Source organism: Buteo buteo, chromosome 16 (assembly GCF_964188355.1).
Source record: "Buteo buteo chromosome 16, bButBut1.hap1.1, whole genome shotgun sequence".
Lineage (NCBI taxonomy): Eukaryota > Metazoa > Chordata > Aves > Accipitriformes > Accipitridae > Buteo > Buteo buteo.
The window spans coordinates 14,151,335-14,171,509 of record NC_134186.1 but is presented as its reverse complement, the minus strand read 5'-3'; the positions used below and the strand labels follow the sequence as shown (position 1 = coordinate 14,171,509).

Genomic DNA, 20,175 nt, shown 5'->3' with positions numbered 1-20,175 from the left:
CAGCAGTCCTGCACAGGACATAACTCCAGGATGACACCCCCAGGTTTCATACTAGGCAAATTATACATCTGAGCTGACCCAAATGCCAGGTGACGCCCCTCCTGTTATCCTCCTGTCACAGTAAAAGGGAATAACCCTGCGAAGAAGGTGGCTCCTCACCTGCTGGAGGACCTGAGCTGGGTGGGAGGACAGGACTGGTGGGAAGAGTGTGCAAGCTGGTTTCCATGCTCAACTGACCCATGTCTGCAGCTGCTGCTGCTCCCACAGCCCGAGGGAGTGCAGATAAGCAGCAGTTCAGCTTTTCCAGACATAGCACAATTCCTGTTTACAGCCTCTGGGCTAGACTTTTCAAAAGAAGGAGCTAGGTGTCTATTCTTGCAGGAAACCAGGTGTGTAAACAGTTCAATTAATAGACCCAGCAAACTGTGCTCTAGCACAGCAAAGAGGGCTAGTGGAGACAAGCCAAGGGCACAGGAGCTGAGGAAGGAAAATACTTTTAAAGAATATGCCTAATTAGAGATGGGCCTGGGCCAAAAGTTTCTATTTGAACACCTGGAATAGCCCTGGGGAGCAGAATTGTAACCTGAACCCAGATCCACATTTTGTAACTCGCTCTTCTCCCAAATGATCTAAAACCCGGCTCCAGACCCAACTGTCACACAGTCTGAGCTGCAGGTCTCCAACAGCCAAAGCCTGGAGATCTGGCTGTCTACTCTCAACCGAGCTTTGGCCAAGCTGTTGTGCTGGGTTGCCGGTGCCCTCTCTCCCCACACCACCCACTGCCCTGCCGTGGGCCCACCCTGCCCCACTCCACAGCTCGCTGTTGCTGCTTTAGCAGCATGCCCCTGGATCACTGACTCCGGGTGGAGATCCCGTTCGGCGTCTGACGGCACGTCCCCATTTGCTCCAGTGGCTCTGGCGTCCCCAGCGCTGTGACCAAGCTCTACTTTTCACTGCTCTGCCTTCTGCCTGCCCTCGCGGGCTACAGCTGCAGCTCCTGGCCAAAGCAAGAAGCCTGCCCCAACGCAAAGCCAAGTGGCTCCACTCATGCCTGCAAGCCAAATATTGACAGCGACCCTCAGTTTTGTGCCAAAGCCGCAGTCAGGGCTTGTTTTGAAGGGCACAAGCTCCATGATGGTGAAACCCCCCCGTGCCCTTTATAAGCCTTTGCAGAAGTGGCAGACTCCCTTTTCTCCCTTACAGCTCAGTTCTCTAGGACAGAAAAGTAAACTTCACCCACACCTTACTGTCTCTTTTGAATGTACATGTTCTTTATAGCAGAATCACATTTGGCAAAGGTCGGTCAGCACCATCCCCATAAAACAGCCCTGTCACAGGCACGTCATGCATTTCAGATAGCTTGCAAGGCTGACTAAACATTTACTTTTGGATGGCTCATTTCCAAAGTTCAGAAGTAGATCCTTGTCCACAATAAAAGAGTGCCCGGGCGTGCCATCAGGTGGCTTCATTGCCCCGTTACAGCATGCCATTTGCATTCCTGCGCTTTCCCCCTCACAGCGTGCCGCCGCTGCCCGGCGCCGAGCTCGCTGCTGCGTCCCCCTCTCAGGGCAGACCTGCAGATAGGCGAGGCCTTATCTCCTAGCTGGATTATTCTTGGTAGGTATTTGGCAGTCATTTTTGCATCCTCTGACCTTGAGTCCTGTTCGGTCGAGGTAGGTGACTCAGGCACATGGCTCTTGACTGCTTTCCCTTTCCAGTGGGCACCCGGCCTCTCATCGGTACAGAATGGGATGAATTGGCACAACTGGAGAAAGGCAAATGGGATTTGCTCACACCGGACGCTGTAATAGTCAAGGCAGTGTTTCTGTTTTGGAAACCTTTCAAACAATTTAGCTCCACTGCTATTCAGAGCAGCTTTGTGCCACGGATGTACTTTTCTAGCTATTGCAAATTCTTCCCTGCCACAGCTGAACCTCCATCCCCAAGAAAGAAAACAATTCAAAAAATAATAATCAGGCTTTATACAAAAGCACAGGAAAAACTTTATGAATCCTTCAGGGGCCAAGAGAATCCATCTGAAAAGTGCTTGCCAAACAGCACCCAGGCAAAATCAAAATGATGCAACCTTTCGTAGGGTGGACAGATTACAATCAGGCAATTACACATCCCAGACCGTGTAATCGCATGCAATGAGAACACGTGTGGGTGCAGTGTGAGGCATGAGCCTGATGTCACCAACCACAGGCTCCTCCGGTTACCCTAAAGGAGTTCTTCAACAAATGGTTTCAAAATTTCTTTTCTTAACATCAATAGGTCCGTCTAGAAGTAGGTCTCCTTTTGCCATGAAAAGTAATTCCTGGAAGACTGGGAAACATCCAGGAGAACACTGGAAAACATCAGCCAGAAGAATCGATCCATCATCTGTCTCATATCCAACTGTGTCTGGGCAGTTGGAAAAGGGAGGGAAAGAAACCCATCACACACAATACAGATAATCTGTTAAACAGCTTTATATCAGGAAAGAGCCTTCCTAAGCTTCTGTAGGAAGTACGCTTAAATATCTGACACATGAGCATCCTCAGCTTTAATAACCATTACTGTGTTTCATCCCCCCTTTTTTTTTTAAGTCTGAGAACAGCATTTAAGACTCTGGCCTCCAGTAAGCATTGCTCAGATGCTCCCCAGATGGCTTTTCCAGGGGGATTTCTAATTATTTGGGTTTTTTAAAGAAATATCCTGCAGGAATCTTTTAGGTTTCTGGAGGTTTCCTTCCTTCCTCTACAAATTTCTTTACCCAGAGCTTGATTTAAAACCAAACTCAAAGGAAACACTTCCAATGACTTCAATATGTCTCAGATCACATACCCTGGGGTAAAAGACAAATGAACCAAATCCCATAAAAATAAAGATGGTGCAGATTTCAAAAGGATTCACAGTGAAGTTTTGTAAAGAAGTAATTAGTCCAAAAGTTTCAGCCTAGAATATCACAGAATAAAGGAACATTTAGTGAGACTGAGAAGGCAGAGAGACTGAGACAGACCACAAAGGATTAGATGTATAATCCCCTCTCCACCAAGAAAAATAAATTAAAATCAAAGCAACAATTGCTATAACAACAAGTAAACAAGAAAACCTCAGATGCTAAAAAATATTCAAAGTTTTCAGATGCTGAACTACCTTAAACAGACCAGATTTCCAAAAGTGCTAAATTCCTATCCTCTGAAAATCCATGTTAGACATCCCCAAGTGGGAGACTGAAAGAAAATCACAGTGATTTCTGGAAAGCCTGATCACTGCACTTCTGCTTTAGCGAGCAACTGGAGAGCAGAGTGGAGCCCCTTATGCGTTTGTAAAGCAAAGCAAATAATTCTGATGAACCTATAGGGTCTGTGTCTCTCTAAGCCACCTCCCAAGCAATAGTTAATTACAATGAGACACGATACTCCTCCAGAGCTGCTGCTCCATATCCCCCCAAACGGGATACAGCCCTACAGGGCACGTTGCCCTGCCTCCTGCAGATGCCGGCTGGGCTAACTGGGAGTGCTTCTGCATGGGCTGTGGCGCAGAGCCACTGCTGGCTCGACACACAGTGCTATGCCCTGTGCACCCACAGACCCTCACCATGGTGACCGGCCTCTCAGCTCACACCGTAGCGTGGCCCTCCTCTTGGATCAGCACCTCAGCTTGCCAGCGGCGCTGAAGGGCCTTCGCTGCACCACTTGGCACAGCTCAGGGCTCAGCCCGGGCGGTCGGCAGCTTGCAACCTGAATGCTGCAGAGAATGTTTCTGATGCTGGAAATACCTTCTCCCTTGGCTGCGATAACCCACGATTTGTCAGGTTAAGGAGACAAGCCCCGGCAAGTGCTGGGCTTAGCCTGGAGATGGCCAGTCAGAAACTCCTCTGCCCTCTGGCTGCATTCGCTGCCTGAATGCTTCACATACCTTTGGCTCTGGATGGCCGGTGGAGTGGCTGTGAGCAGGGTTTCATAAAGAGACTGCAAGGAAACGAAAACCCTGGGTGGGGCCATGGAAGCCGGTGTAGTTTGTGCAAAGGTCGTGCCCTTTTTATTTCCCTCCGAGCACCCCATCCGAGCAGCCGGGCCTTCACCCAGGACCACCGTGAACCAGCACCCTGTGACAACGGGCTGTCGCATCCCCCCGGCAGCCTCCTGCTCGTCCCATCGATCCAGCAGCAATGGCCAAGAGAAGCACCAGGAAGGGTTTAATGCCCAACCGCAAGCTCCTCCAAAAGGACTGCTTTTCCACCTATCCTTTACGGCAGCCATATTTCAGGCAGGAGGAGGACAGGGGAGAGCAGCAGCAGTGGATATGCCGTCCCCTTTCTTCCCCCGTGGCAAATGAAGGTCCATTTTGGAAATAATACTTCTTTCCAGCCCAATACCCTTGATGCCCCAATCTTACTGCCCCAGATTACCCAATACATCTAAAAGCACTAAGCCTTTCTCCTGCAGAGCTTCACTCCTCAGCTCCCCAAGTCCTAACTCCTCCCAGTCCACCCTTCACACGCCAAATCCACACATTTCCGTTCATCCCGACCTTCCCTCCCGCCCTTGTCTGATAGTCCTTCCCACACAAGCACCACATCCTTCCTGCCCCAACCTCACCACAAGCCTGGGTTCATTCACTGAAGCAGATCGGAATTAATTGTAAGCATGACCCTTTGAATCTAAAGGATTAGGAGATGTAAAGGAGAGAGCTCTCCATAGGAACACATGCAGGCACAAACGGAGGAAGCTTGTGGCACCCTCCAGGTCCCTCTGCTAGCTCTTGCTGGGCTCAGCTCTGCAGCCAACCCCCACTTCAACCCCCAACCTCTGGCACTCCCCCCCCCAAGCATTGTGGCTGGCTGAGCTCAGTTTTTCTGCTGCTTTTCTGAAACAGCAAAAGGCTGGCACTTCCTTTTGATAAACAATTTTTAAAAAAGAAACGAGCCCAAAAAATTGAACGGTAGCCGGGCTTACAAAGACTCTGCCTGCCCAGGACAGCAGGGCATAAAGAGGAGGTTATATCCAGGAAAAACTGGATGTGTTCCTCCGAGGTAGTAGATATTTGCATGAGCACACCTCGTGATAGAGGGAGCCTGCATCCCAAAGGCTGTATAATCTAAACAGCAATATTGTAAATGTATTGGGAAAGGGAAGGAAAAACCATCTCATTGCCCCATATTATGCATGAGGAACACCAGTGCAGAGGGATGGGACGATTTACTCACATCACAGGCAAATTGCGGCAGAGCCAAGTCCCAAATCCCAGTTCAGGGACTTAACCACAGCCTATTCTGTGCTTTCTATTTTCTGTTAACAAAGAAAACAGTATTTCCCTGGATTTCAATCCCCAGTGATACTGCTGGATTTGCTGCCCAGTCATGAAATATTCCAGGAGTGGGAAGAGCAGATGAAGCTCCAGTGAGTCATGAGCAGACACTGCCTTATTGTGCAACCTGCATGGAGAGGGTCATGTTCAGCCCTCCGACCCTGTCTCTGCTAACGAGGCCAGACCCAAAATGCCTTGTGCCTTTCCATAAAATTCCAGGTTTGGGGGTTTGAGGTTTTCTTCTTTCCTTTTTTTTCATTTTTTACACTTATTATCTGGGGCTGTTAAGCCTGGCTTGACAAGAAAAATCAGCCACCCCCTCAACGACACCTTGTAGAAATACAACTAACAACCAACCAGGCAGGGCACCGCACAGAAACCCAGCGCTTTCAAAGCATCGGCTGAGGGGAGCGGTGTTCAAACATACATAATTGTTTAGCAGAGGTAACTTCACAAACACACACACTTTTGATTGCGATCTAGCCACCACGCGCGCAAAACAGGGTTTCGCTCTCCCGCCGCCCCCTCACTTTCTGACTCCAGGCATGGGGCGGCAAGGCAGGGCTGCCTCCCCCAGCACACAAGCATGATGAAAGCTGGAGAAGGCAGTGGGGAAATTTCCTTAGCCCCCCCTCAGATACTCCCCCCCTTTATTTCCTAACCATCTGTCTGCTGGGGTAACCACTGTCAACCCATGGAGGGACACCAGGCAAACCATGCCAGGAGTCCCTCTTCCCATGGCTCTGGCGCAAGTCAATTCTCATCAGCCCCCAAACCTCAGCTCTCTAAGCAGCACAAACGAGCCACACAAGGAAGTTCTGGATACTTTCTCCCCCCCCCTTTTTTTTAATGCCTTTTCATCATGGTTTCCCTGGGAAGATGAAGCAGCTAACCCAAAAGGGCAGAGATGCCCAGGAGGAAGGAGGGTGCTGTGGGGAGAAGGGGCAGGTGGACATCTCCTGTGAGCCAGCACAGCCACAGTCACAGCCCTCCCACCAAATCCATGCAGAAAGCTAGGTGGGAATGAGGGTTTTGAAGGAGAATGGGGAGCTCCTGACAGGGCTAAGGAAGGGGCTGCCAACCAGCATCCCATGAGCTCAACCCAAGCCCGGCCCTCTTCAGCCGTACCCCATATCGTTGAGGGCAGCCACAAGGCATGGGCTCTCCCTCCCATGAGCTGCTGGCTCCTGCCCTGAACCCCACTCTTCCTCCCTTGGGAAAGGGCCCCACCTATGGGTGAAGGACAAGGAGGAGCTCTCGGCCCCACCATCACGCCTCCCTCCACTGAAGTTCAGAGGGGGTTGTAGGGAGAGCATGGAAGAGCCAGGTTTACTGCGGGTCTGCAAAGGGGGAACAAGGGCACCTCTGCAGTGTCACTGTGATATTCCAATGGGTGAAGAGGAGAAAGCCAGCGGACCCAAATCTAAACCCGGTGGCATAGAAGTGGTAGGTGGGTACAGGTTTGCAGAAAGGAAGGGCCGGGGATGAGCTTAGCGCAGACCTGTCTGTTGCATGAAGACAGCACAGACAGGGGAAACTGCTCAGGACCTGCGTCCTGATGACTTCTGGTACATTCACAATCCAGCATCAAACTCCAGGACTGTGACCGCAGGCACAATGTGTTGATGGCCAGAGCTAGTGTTTTGGGACTCAGGTTGACATCTGGCTAAGCAGCCTGTCCCCTGAGCTGTTTCAGCACTGCTTCATGAGGAAGTATATGGTGCTGTAGAGGTGCCTGTGCCTCTCCAGAGTCTGAACAGCAAATTTAGGTGTAACTGTCTCCGCTGTAGGTGTCTAAGATTAGGCAAACGCCACCCAAATTGCACTGAGGCATTTCTCAGGTTCAAGAATAGGTTAAACAAGTCATCAGAACTAGAAAGCTCTGGTGCTGGGAATAGAGGGGAGGAGAAAAGTGCCCTAGACCTGAACTCTGAACCAACAAGTTGATAGAGGATCATGCACATGCTCCCTCCACCAGACCCGGTTAAGATTACAGACAATCTGTGGGACTGTGGCTTCCGAAACTAAGATTTTTGTCACACAGAGTAAATGAGAAAAAGACTCTCTGGATGCTGTTTTGTTTTATTTTTCACAGAAGGCCACAAGTGAGGTCCTCTGTGCCTTCCCCAAACCATCAGCTCCTTGACAAACAGCCCATTTGCTATTCCCTCCCAGTCTCTCCCAAGGCATCACAGAGCTCGACCGACAGTGACACACCACTTTGCAGCTCATGGATAACTTGCTGGCAGGCAGACACCACCTCCTTCTCCCCAAAGTCCCTCGATACAAAGGACAAAGCAACGCCTGTACAAGCGTCACCAATAACATGCTGCTCTGCCGACCAACATCATCCCAGGCAGAGAAATATCACGGTTTCTGCTGGAAGGCAGCAGGAGCAGCTCCCAGCAGCAGAATGCCCTGCTTTGTCCTGAAATGGAGCACAACCCTCTCGCCCTTTGCCATGTTCCTACCAGCCTTCCCAGCTCCCAACTTTCAGCCCTATCAACACCCACAGTTTTTCCACTCTGCTGCAAAGCGATGAGAAATTCCCTGCCAGAGGACATTGTTCAAATGGGTTATTGAGAAGAAATGCAATTCCCTACTCCAGGCAAACAAGCTCTTTCTTTTCCCCTTGAGGAAGAAGGATAATAGCACAGCAGGGGGGAAAAAAAACCCCAACAACAACAAAAAAAACCTATCCCCAAAGCCTGTTGTAATAATATTAAATAAGAAACGAAAGGGGTTTGGCCAGGAAAATCCCAAGTTCAAAAGAATAATTGCTCCAAGAGATTTAAGCCTACAGCTGAGTCACTAAAGTGAAGAAACCTCTCCTTGTCCATAGAAAGCAAACAAATCTTGGGTCATGCAGCAAAGCTTCTGTATGTCCTTGTTAGAAAGAAAGAAGAAAGAAGCCAAATGCAATTAATCATAGTCCCAGAAGAAAGGATGAAATCTTTGTAATTAGCTACCTAGGCTCATCTTTCCACTTTTGAAGACTAATCCAGCAGCCTTCTTTCACCCTTCACCCACAGTCCTGCCACAAAAGTCTACTACAAATACCAAATCACTTCTCTCCAGGGATACACGCTCACCTGCAGCCTGTGGTCCCCCAACAGCTTTGCAGTAAGTGTACAGGGAGGGATGAACATGTACAGAGAGCAAACTGAGCTCCTTTTCGTAGTCACCTTTTGTGGATGAGCAGTCATGAAGTTTGTAGACTCTCCAAGAACCTGCAGACCTCACCTGAACTACAGGAGTTATTTTCAAGCTAGGTATTTTATATCCACAATCCTGATCCAACTGATCAATGACCAGCAAACACCAATTAAAAAAAAAAAAGGCACACAAACATGAAAACACTTTCCAAATGGTTAAGATTACAGCCGCTTATGTTAATAAATTGGCTTATACCTCATCCTGAGGTGGTGTAAATTTGCCTGACCATCACCCTGCCCATAGAGAGCATGTTGTTCACACCTGTATGCACTATTTGTATAGAGGTGAGTGGACAGGACTATATATTAAAAGCAAGGTCTCCAGAAATTAAATTCAGTAAGGTGAAGCCAGCTGGCGAGCAGCTCCTTTAATTGCGAAAGGCTAAGCCATATTCCACAGATGAAACATGTCCAGTCTGAGTAAAAGTCACAATTCCTTTGCTACAGCTTCATTCAAAGTTTTGGAAAACATGAGGGAAAAGCATAGTACTTTAGAGAGAGGAAGAGGAAAGGCTGGAGCTGGTGGTGGCTACAGCTTAGGAGCTGAGGTCAGGATCGGACATCCAAAAAATCCTATGCAAATCAGAACAAGCCATTCAACTTCCCTGGAGCTCCCTTAAATAATAAGGGTTGACAAATATTATTCCAACAATGAAAACAAAAACAGACCAACTCTTTAGGTCAAGTACATCAATGGTAAATACAATACAATGGAATAATACCAAAATGACATCAGCTGAGGAACTGAGACTGATTTCTACCCCCTCTCTTGTATATAAACCACTGTTAACATATGAATAATGCTGTCAACTACAGACGGGGAATGCTGGCCAGCTTTGTGGTGAGGGAGAGCAAAGAATGCAGAGTGGACAGAAATCTCCAGCTTTGCTCTTCCATGACACAGCAGAAACGCTTATTTTCAAAGGAAGGAGATTGGGTCATTCTTCTATGAAAAAAAATGGAAGCGATTACGCAGCTCCAAGTATAGCTGGATCCTTCCTGTACTAACGTGGGAAACAGGGAGGGATGATTAACAGCCAGTCTGTGGGATGCGGCAACAAGGCCAAGGAGCCTCAGGTATGTCCGTAATGGAACACGCACTCCTTTCCCTCCAGGTCAGTGCCACAGACACAGCCAGAGGTGCTGGGGATGCTCTGGGGGCTGGTTCATTGCACATAGCTGTCTTCATCTGTTTGCAGGGCTGAATTCCCACTCACCACCAATATTAGCCAAAACACTTAAAATCAGTAGATGACTCTTCTCATCTTTCCAGAGAAATCTGGCAGAAGAGCTAAGCACGGTGTCAAAGCAAAGGTGGGATCTGGCTGCAGCGAAGTTTGCTACCAAACACCCAAGTGGCCTTCTCAGCCTGGAGCTGCTGTTTATAAAATCAAATCAACCCTCTGCATGCCAGGGTGGTCAAAAGGGTCCTGCTAGCATGCTGGAGTTTGTCTCTTGTTGATGGGAATTCCTGCCATCCTTCCAGGGGGATGCACAGATCTTCATGGAGAAAACCAAATACTGCTGGTGATGTCAGATACACAAAATCCTGTGGTAGATTAGAAAGTCCCATTTTAAATTAAGTTAGATAGCCAAGATCATTCTGAGCTTTTCTATTCTTCCTGTTTAATGGTGCCTCACCTGGAACACCAGTTCTGATCCTTTCTATTCTTCCTGATTGATGGTGCAACCCTCTTGGCAGGAAAATGAACCACTGACCCAATACAGAGCGACTTAGCGGTCAAAGTGAGGAGGGGATACCTCCTCAAACGACCACCGAAGACGACCCGAGACCCCCGTGCATCCAGAGAAGGCATCTGATGTGTCATGGTTATGTAATCCTATGCATATGCATTAGATAGTTTCAATATGTATTAGGTAGGAGTAGTTTAATAAATTAGATGCAATTGTTACTGTATAAAAGGGACACACCTGATGAGTCTGGTGTGCTTGATTTGTGGAACTTCCACAGAGCACCCTGCGCAGAAAAAAGCAATCTCTCTCCTGAGCGGGTGAGATTGGTCTATTGAACAGCGGGTAACGAAGCCGCTTTTAGCACAAGGCTGGCAGACAGCCTGCTTTCCCGTCCTGCTACAGGACAGAAGTACAGCCTCGAAACCACCGCGAAGGGATGCTCCGGCAGCCAGGCACGAACTGCGAGCCGAAGCCGCCCTCCGCCGGCTGCAAGGGAAACAAGCCCTGCCGTGGGAAAGTCAAAAGCCATGGAGTTTTTCGGGTGCAGGTCCCTTACTTTCCCGTCATTACGGGCAACATTCACTTTCCTCAGGGTTATGTTGCAGGCACAAAATGTAAGGGCCAGGAGCTTTTCAGGTTTCAAGCAAGAGGAAGAAAACTCCTGAGGCTGTCTGCAGCAATTAATTGGGCGCAACACTGCCAAGGTACTGCCGCAGTTTTCAGGGGCTACTCCCTAAGGCTGCAAGGTTAAAGTCTTCCACTCAATTAACTTGGCAAAGATTTGAGACACAAAGTAGCATCACTGCAGCACCTGAATGTATGTGGACACACAACAGGGTTCAGAGAGCAATGCATGATGCCTCACGCCATAACCGAGTGTGCCCCATGCAAAATGCCCAGCTGACATATCACCATATATAGTCCGCAGTGCTTATGGTGCTAGGACAGGGATCATGAAAAAAAAATCAACGACATTTGACTTAGCTGCCTGAAGTTCATGAAAATTGATTTTTAATGAGGTAGCATTGTGGTACACATGAGGGAAGGTGGGACAGATGCTGGTAAGGCGGCCGCGGGTGGCTGTGGTGGTGAGAGGCAGCTGCAGGCAGCACTGGTGGGCAGACCGACGGTGACACCGAGCAGACACTGACTCTTGCCAGCAACACCAATCCCTTTCAGGACAAGCCCAATTCCTGAAAACCAGAGCTTCCCCTAATGATCTTTAACCTCCGTCCTATGCTGTAGAGCTGCTCTAATGCTCACAAAGGTTGAAAAAAAAGTTATTCCTATGCTAACCTGAATCTGCAGAAGCAAGTGTCTGTAATAAAAGCAGCAGAGCAAATTAAACACCCCAAAATTCACAAGGGATGGGGGGTCCCCCCCCCCCGAGAAATGCAGGGGAATCTTCCAGGAAGATTACAGCCATGTGCACTTCCCTGCCTGCAAAGTTCTCCGACACACCACAGCTTTTGAGCTTCCTTTACTAATAATGATCAGCGCCTGGTAAGTTCAGTACAATCAGGCATTTCTTTCCTGTTGCAGCACATAAGAGAAGGTGGCAGCCTGCTACGATGTGCCAAGCTGTGGAAAGCAAACAGGGAAGTGGCAGACATGTGCTTCATCCTGCTGTAACAAGGCTAGACCTCCTCACTCTTTTTTCCCATTGTCCCAAGCTTGCTTTCCCCTTTCCCAAGGTCTTGCTCTATATTGAGCATCCCCCAAGCACATCAATTTCCTCACGAGTTTCACACTGCTCCCAATTTCCATTTCTCAGCTGTACAACACTGTTTCTTAAAAGCAGGCTACACAGTGCGCACTGTTTTTCAGCACACTCAGCTCCTAAAAGACAACTGGGAGACAGACAGACTCCATTTCTCACTTCAACTGGTTTTTAAGTCAATTTAAGTAGACGGAAGGTAAGATTTTCAACAAGGTCTCCTTAAAAACAGTGGAAGTAGTTCTTTGAAGCAGTACGGAAAGCAAAATTTTGAGTTCTGGTATGATCCTCTACTGCCACCAGCAGTAAGAGAGCATTAAAAGCTGGGCGGGGGGTGGAAGCAAAATACCCCTCAGCAGCTCCCTCAATTGTTGCAACAAGGCCAACACCAAACAAGTGGGACACTCACCCAAATTTGGTGGAGAGGATACCTCCCAGGGCAGAGCCAATGATGATGCCTATTCCAAAGCAAAGACCCAGCTTCCCCAAAGCATCAGTGCGTTGGGAAGGAGTAGTCAGGTCTGTAATAAGCTTCTGAGCACCTGCAGGGAAAAAAATGCCATGAAAGAAGCTTGCCACAGGGTCTGGGCAGCAGGTATACACATTTTTAGGCCACAGCAACAGCACCTGCCACTAAATGGTCCTTGCAACCCCAGGGCAAATGCTCATGCACACCACTGAGTGGAGTTGGTTCAGCCCATCAGTAGTAGGAAACAAAAACACTCAAACAAACCACTTCACAAGTGGCAAGAAGAGGCTTAACACCCTATCAACCTGAGTCCTGTTGCATGAGTTACATGGACTTCTAGTAGCTAAAGGTTGTTTATGGTTTTCACTAGGAGCATATAGGAAAGGCCAACTAAAGCAGAACAGCTTGGTGGGTAATGGAAGGTATTTTTGTAATCACATTTCATTTTGACCAATATGCTCATTTTACCAGGAGAAAGGGAAAAGCTCTCCTAGAAAATACCCTGGTTGCAAGAAGGTAGCTGTGAAGTTTGGGACAGCACTGCTGCCAGCAATTGATTGTCACCCATGTCCAAGCAATTTGCTCAAGATCATACAGGAGGACGGACTTGGGACTATGGGCTACTAGCCCTACTTTCCATAACCAATACACCTGCTGCTTCATGTTCTCACCATTTCATCCCTGATGACCATCAAATGTTGCTCCTGCCTTCCTTCATGTTGTTGATCCTGTTGACTTCCAGCAATGCGAGCAAGAAGAGAGGAATTAGGCAATAAAAGTAATTTGGAAAGCCCCTCAGCTCTGACCGACCTTACCTGGTAGCCCATGCATGAACACTGCTGGCAGCCTGGAGAGGAAGAGGAGGGGGATGCTGGTGGAGATGGATGTGAGCAAGAAGAAGGCACTTCCAGATGCACAGGAGAGAATTAATGCTGCTCGGGCACCAAATTGATCTGCAAACCTGGTACAGAAATGGTACAATGTTATCAGAAGTGGGACCATGCAGGTCATTACAAGCGTGATGCACCCCAGATGGATGGAGTTGCACAGCCATCTCACCCTCATTTATCCACCATGGGAAGCACTGATCAGATTCTCAGATGTGCTCAGTTCCCAGAAGAGGACTAGATAGATATTCAGAGGAGTGCAGCTCACTGGGCCTGAGCACTGGACGACCTCTCTTCACTGTTGACTACCAGTGATACAAAACTTTGCCTTGCAAAAAAAACCCAAAACAAGCCCCCCCCCCCCAAACTGGAGGTCTTGCCTGGAGGAGGCGTGCAAGGACCAGTGCTGAAGCACCGGCTGCCCACCTGGGAACGCAGGCACTGCAAATTTGGTGTAACAGGGCAATGCATCAGCAACTGCCACAGTCCATTTCCAGACCCCTCCTGAGCACAAGATATGTGCTTGCTTAAGTCTCCTCCCCTGGCATTTCAATGAATAAATGTGGTTTATCTCAGAGCTGCTGAAGACCAGCCACAGGCAGAGGCAGCTACAGCAGCTCAGCTCAGGAACTCATTCAAATATTATCACTTTGGAGCACATAGCACCCTCAAATTTTACTTCTTGACTCTTAAAGTTGGTTCAGACGAGGGTATCAGGCTAGCTAATTTTTTAGTTCATGTTCAACGGCAATTGAAGTTGTTGCAGTTTCTTTCCAGAGGATGCTCAAAGCAACATTTCTCATTCAGCATGACTTAAAAAAAAAAAAAAAAGTTAGTTTTCTATTTAGATTCAGTAAAGACTTCACAAGAGTGACTCAGATTTCCTTCTATTTGAGGAAAAAAACAAACCAGCCAGATCAGGTTTTGGTTCAGGTTTTATCCAACTTCAAGATAAAGACCTAAGTTGGACAAAGCCAGAGAGTACCACAGAAAGGGATCTGAGCAACTGGGACTAAGATGACCATAAAACAGACCTTAGATAGTGTTTTTCACTCCAATTTCTCCTTCCTTCATTTTATTGAAGTTGCATATTACAGTTAGCAGATGAATGTTACCTCGCATAGCAATTAGTTGTGCTTACACTAAAAGAAACACCACCACCACCCATCCACCCCCAAAATGCCAAACTTTGGTCTACAAAGTTAAGCATAAGTAATTAAAGGGCTTTGTGTTGAGGAAGAGGTACAGGTCAAAACTTCACTGTTTACACGAAAGCCAGGGAAGTTTATATTAACAGTTTGTAACCTAAAGACCAGGATTCACTACATAGTCCAGAGCTTTTTTGGCTTTGTTACTTAAGAGTAAATTCAGTGCTTCCTCTTCTCATGGCTGTTTAGGACCATCAGGCAAGAAGAACAAGGAAAACTGACCTAAGCTACACATTTTTCTCTCTCTTATCCCCCTCCTTCCCGTTTTCTCTTTATCTACCTTTACACTGAAGTCAAAGCAGCCTCACATCTAGGAAAATCCTTTTCATCTCAAACCTGTGTTGCAAATTTTGACTTCAATCTGGCAATATACACCTTCAGTCCCATCTACACTGGTGGGAGTCTGGACCCAGACAGAGTCTGGTTTGCCATTTTCCTTCCCTTCAGCATCTCTTCTGGACATTAGTGAGTGACAGGCACAGAGGAAAACCAGATTCCACATGGCACCAGATCCAGAACAGAAATATTACTCTAGCTTTGTATATTATTAGAAAAAGTGTTCAAATTGGGCCCTTTGCACCACCTCTGTTCTTAGGAACACATTTTCTTCCAAGCTGCACTGGAAAATTTAATGTTATTGTTACTAATTTTAAAATGTGTATTATGGTAGCGTTCAATGGCTTTTAGAGATCAGATCCTTAAAGTCCTACACACCATGTACCAGAGGATCCCATAGAGCTCACAATCTACATCAACCAGAATGGTAAATCCCATGCGGGAATACTGAGGTACACACCAGCTCCGTATCCATTTCTTTCTTTGTTGATAAGTGGCGGGAATGAGAAGAAAAGCTAGATTTTTTTCTCAGCCTCATTTTAGCTTCCTATCACTGAATTACACTGCTCTTTTAATTTTTTTCTGCTTTTTGGGAATGCATTTCCCTGTCACTCAAATTTTTTGGGGCCATTTACATTTCATTAGGAAGAGGAATGTGTGTCCTATGGGGTGGAGAGGCAGAAAACTGAGTCTTTTCCACCCTTTTCTTATTTTGATAGATGAACTTAAAGATGCACCAGTTCTTAAAGATTCGTGCAAGTCTAGCTTTACATTAAACACCAATGTAGTTACAGTGAGATTCAGCCGTAGAAATAACACAACCCTCAATTATTTTCATTGACAACTCTACTTAACATCAGTAAATATCCTCTTTTTTAAGTTTCCTAGTCACAAGACATTACTAAGGTTACACATGGCTATAAAACGTTTGCAGGATTAAGCCATTAGGATCTGGGCTCTGAGGACTCTGATGGTTTAAGCCTGTTCCCAGTATATTGTTACGCTTAAATGTGTGTCATTAAAACATAGCTAAGTTAATATAAAGGCTGCTTCTATGCTGCAGTATTTCTAATTATAGTATTTATTTTCCCCTTGCCCATTTATGAAATCTTCAAACATTTCAACAGGACCGTGAACCAGAACTAAATGATTTTTTTTATTGAAGTACAAAAACGTCTGGCCTTTTTCAGCTATGAAAAGGGTCATGAGAATTGTTCTCACTCACCTTCCGAAAACTGGACCTCCCACAAGCTGGAGGACACCAAAGGTTGTCTGGAGGTAGCCAAGCCCCACTGAATCCAAACCTAGGCTCTTTGCCAAGTACTAAAAAAAAACACCAAAAAACCCAACAGGTCAGAGGAAATGAAGTATACTATATTTCTGAATAAAGAACTTAATGTCTGTGTGGAGAGGACTGTGGGTCTAAACAAGCATTTCCTTCAACTCCCCACACCTACAGATAAAATCTTTCTTGGGTCAGACACAGGCTGCTTAATAAAGACCAAAAGTCTCCGTCCCATACTATCTGCTAATGAAGATCAGGTAGATGTGATCAAACCACCAGTTTTGCACCAGGTGACAAATCTGAATCCCCCTTTACCTTTGCAGTCCAACACAGCTGAACATATTCAGCTACTGCTGAAGGGGATGAGGTAGTTTTTAAGTAGCCTTCAAGCCTCCAGACCCTGCAGCTGGGGCAGCCCAAGCACCACCTGGGAGATGACTGCTGTAAGGTCTTGGAGTTGTTTCATCGAGCGAGCCAGAATCAATGCAAGCACAGCATGGGCAAAATATTACCTTTACTTATAATCTGGATGGTACACATGGAATGTGAGCTTGCAAAACCAGCAGATGCACACCTTGAAGAGCCTCAATCCTTTAAATAAAAAAACCCTTTTTGTAAATGTAAAAGTTGTATGCTCAAAGGACAGCTATTTCTGATTCACGTTTTTGTTTTGTGCCATCTGCTAAAAGTTGTTTAAAACTCTCCACCAAGTTCAGCTCTCAGAAGGTGCAGATGTGCCCCAATCTTCCTGCTTACCTGGCGCATGCTCTGCACCCAGGCCCCCAAATCCCCTGTAACTGAGTGGTGATCGACTACGCCAATCTCCCACAGATAAACTCTCTCTCAGCCTACAGGCTCTGGGCACCACGGGCTGGTTTAGTCCCAGAAGGAGAGAGCAGTTTGCCTCTGGAGGCACAAAACCAGCAGAGATGGCATCACCAGAGACAGGCGTGGACAGGCGTATCATAGATCCAGGAGGTCACAAGAGCAGGAAAGTTGCCAGGTGGAAAAGGACCTGGGGGTGCTGGTTGACAGCCACCTGAATACGAGCCAGCAGTGTGCCCAGGTGGCCAAGAAGGCCAACAGCATCCTGGCTTGTGTCAGAAATAGTGTGACCAGCAGGAGCAGAGGAGGGATCATCCCCCTGTACTCAGCACTGGTGAGGCTGCACCTTGAGTACTGTGTGTGGTTTTGGGCCCCTCACTACAGGAGAGACATTGAGGTGCTGGAGCGTGTCCAGAGAAGGGCAACCAAGTTGGTGAGGGGCACAAGTCTTATGAGGAGCGGCTGAGTGAACTGGGGTAGTTTAGCCTGGAGAAAAGGAGGCTGAGGGGAGACCTTATTGCTCTCTACAACTACCTGAAAGGAGATTGTAGTGAGGTGGGGGTCAGGCTCTTCTCTCAAGTAACAAGCATTATGACAAGAGGAAATGTCCTCAAGTTGCAGCAGGGGAGGTTTAGATTGGATATTAGGAAAAATTTCTTCACCAAAAGGGTTATCAAGCACTGCAACAGGCTGCCCAGGGGAAGTGGTTGGGTCGCCATCCCTGGAGGTATTTCAAAGACATGTAGATGTGGTGCTTAGGGCCATGGTTTATTGGTGGACTTGGCAGTGTTAGGTTTACAGTTGGACTCAATGATCTTAAGGCTCTTATCCAACCTAAATAATTCTATGAAACCAGACAAAATAGTCCAGTAAATGAGAAGCAATTATTCCCACTCACAGCTGGTTTATCATGCCCTCAGAAAAACCCACCTCTGATCTGAAACCTCTGATTGCTGCTGCCTGCTTGTTGGGTGACTCTCCCACTGTCATGGTTTAACCCCAGCCAGCAACTAAGCACCATGCAGCCGCTCATTCACTTCCCCCCCACCCAGTGGGATGGCAGAGAGAATTGGGAAAAAAAGTAAAACTCATGGGTTGAGATAAGAACAGTTTAATAGGACAGAAAGAAAGAAATTAATAATAACAATAATAAAATGACAATAATAATAAAAGGATTGGAATATACAAAACAAGTGATGAACAATGCAATTGTTCACCACTTGCCAACTGATGCCCAGTTAGTTCCCGAGCAGCCATTCCCCCCAGGCCAACTGCCCCCAGTTGATATACTGGGCATGATGTCACATGGTATGGAATACCCCTTTGGCCAGTTTGGGACAGCTGTCCTGGCTGTGTCCCTTCCCAACTTCTTGTGCCCCTCCAGCCTTCCTGCTGGCTGGGCATGAGAAGCTGAAAAATTCTTGGCTTAGTGTAAACACGACTTAGCAACAACTGAAAACATCAGTGTGTTATCGACATTATTCTCATACTAAATCCAAACCATAACACTGTACCAGCTACTAGAAAGAAAATTAACTCTCTCCCAGCCAAAGCCAGGACACCCACTGCAAGCAAGAAGACACAAACAACATCAGCTTCACCCAGGGCCATCAGGCCAGGAAAGGGCTCTAGGTGCTACTGCAGTACAAATAATAAACCAGCTTTTACTGCCTGGGCAAACCCTGAACCCAGTCACAGCTTGCCTGCTAGGTAGGAATATGCTTTCATGTCTCCTGCTGCAAATTCCCTTCTGACTTTGCTGGAAAACTACATAGGCTGGCGTTGAAGGCAAGATGTGAAGCAGGACAACCCATACTCACCGGCATGACTCCCGTCTGCATGAAGAAGAAGGTGAGCTCTAGGGTTGCAATCAGGTAGGCAACAAGGATCGCTTGTCCCCTCTCAACCTTTCCCGAGCAAACGCTCTCCCCCAGGGTCTTGTTCCTCATTGCCGAGGCTTCTTCCTCACCTCCAGAGCTGGCTTTTGGATTCATAGTGCTCATGGAATGACTTACTGCAGGCTGACAGGCTGAAAAATGACACAAAGGTGCTTTCTAGCTGGGAACACGGAGCATAGGTAAGGTGCAGAAGCTGTGTGTACGGTTCAAAGCTTACGGTGTGAGAGGTGCTGAGTCAGCATGCCAGGGATTTATTCCTTCTTTCTTTGGGATTTTTTCTCCCCTTTGCTTACTTGCCAGGCAGGATCAAAGGTAACCACACATCAAAGTGCTGATCTCCTCCTTCAGCCTCATACCAGGTGGGCTCATTACTTCAAGTACCATCGCAACAAAGACCAGCTTGAAAGTTCCAGTGGGGTGAAATTGGACATTGCCCCCAACAAGAGCATGTGACAAACATCTTCAACTCTTAACTGTTTCACTCCTTTCGCTTTTATTGCCTCTGGTAGCTCAGTAGAGATGACTGTTTTAATTCTTCATGAAAGGCACTTTGATTTTATTTTTGGAGGTTGCAGCTGAAGCTTACAGCACAACAGCTATTTCCAAGGCCTCATGCTTCTTGCACTAGGTTTGTATAGATCCTGGAACAAGCATAGATCTTACATGCAGTTAGAGTTGCTCTCATCAACACCTCTAGCTGAGCCATTTTCCCTCCTTCACCAGGTGCTGCAAATTTATAGAGAGGCTGAGCTAGCAAAAGTTCACATGTGGCTCCACTCAGACTACAAATTACCAGCCAATGCTGAAATCATTTAAAAAAAAAAAAATTAAATCCACACAAATCATGAGGCTGACTACAAACTGAGGAATTAAATAAACAAGACTCATTTGGCCCTTGGGGCTTTTGTTTGTTTGTTTGCTTGCTTGTTTACTTAGGGTTTTATTTGTTTGTCTGCTCACTTGTTTGCTTGGGGGTTTGTTTGTTTTCTTACTTGTTGAAGTCTGGAAGTCTGGTTGAGCATTATCTTTACTTTAAAGAGAAAAAGAAAGCAGAGATCCCAATGCCCTGATTTTGTAGAATCACAGGACTCTTGGTAGGAAGGGACCTCAGGAGACCTCATCTACCCTCCTGCTTGAACACATCAGCTCAGCTGTGGCTTTTTCTAGACAAGCTTTGAAAATCTCCAAGAAAAGCGATTTGCCCCCTCCCTGAGTATCCGGGAAAGAAGTTTTTCCTAATGTCCAATCTGAATTTCTGAAGTTGCAGCTTGCAGGTGTTGTCCCTCATGGTATCAGCTGCCACTACCAAGAAGAGCCTGGCTGCATCGTCTCTGGAGCTGCCCTT

General features: G+C 47.1%; 1 protein-coding gene across 1 annotated transcript in view; it reads right to left on the bottom strand.

The window, feature by feature from the left end:
* The window catches only part of SLC67A1 (solute carrier family 67 member 1), a 62,594-nt gene extending 43,522 nt beyond the window's left edge, over positions 1 to 19,072 (bottom strand). Inside the window, exons 1-5 of the mRNA XM_075047057.1 lie at positions 19,048 to 19,072; positions 18,753 to 18,961; positions 16,048 to 16,145; positions 13,207 to 13,352; positions 12,332 to 12,464 (exon numbers count right to left, since the gene is read on the bottom strand). Coding sequence (XP_074903158.1) covers positions 12,332 to 12,464; positions 13,207 to 13,352; positions 16,048 to 16,145; positions 18,753 to 18,961; positions 19,048 to 19,072 — 611 coding nt within the window. The remainder of the gene's footprint in view (positions 1 to 12,331; positions 12,465 to 13,206; positions 13,353 to 16,047; positions 16,146 to 18,752; positions 18,962 to 19,047) is intronic.
* Positions 19,073 to 20,175: the final 1,103 nt, after the last annotated feature.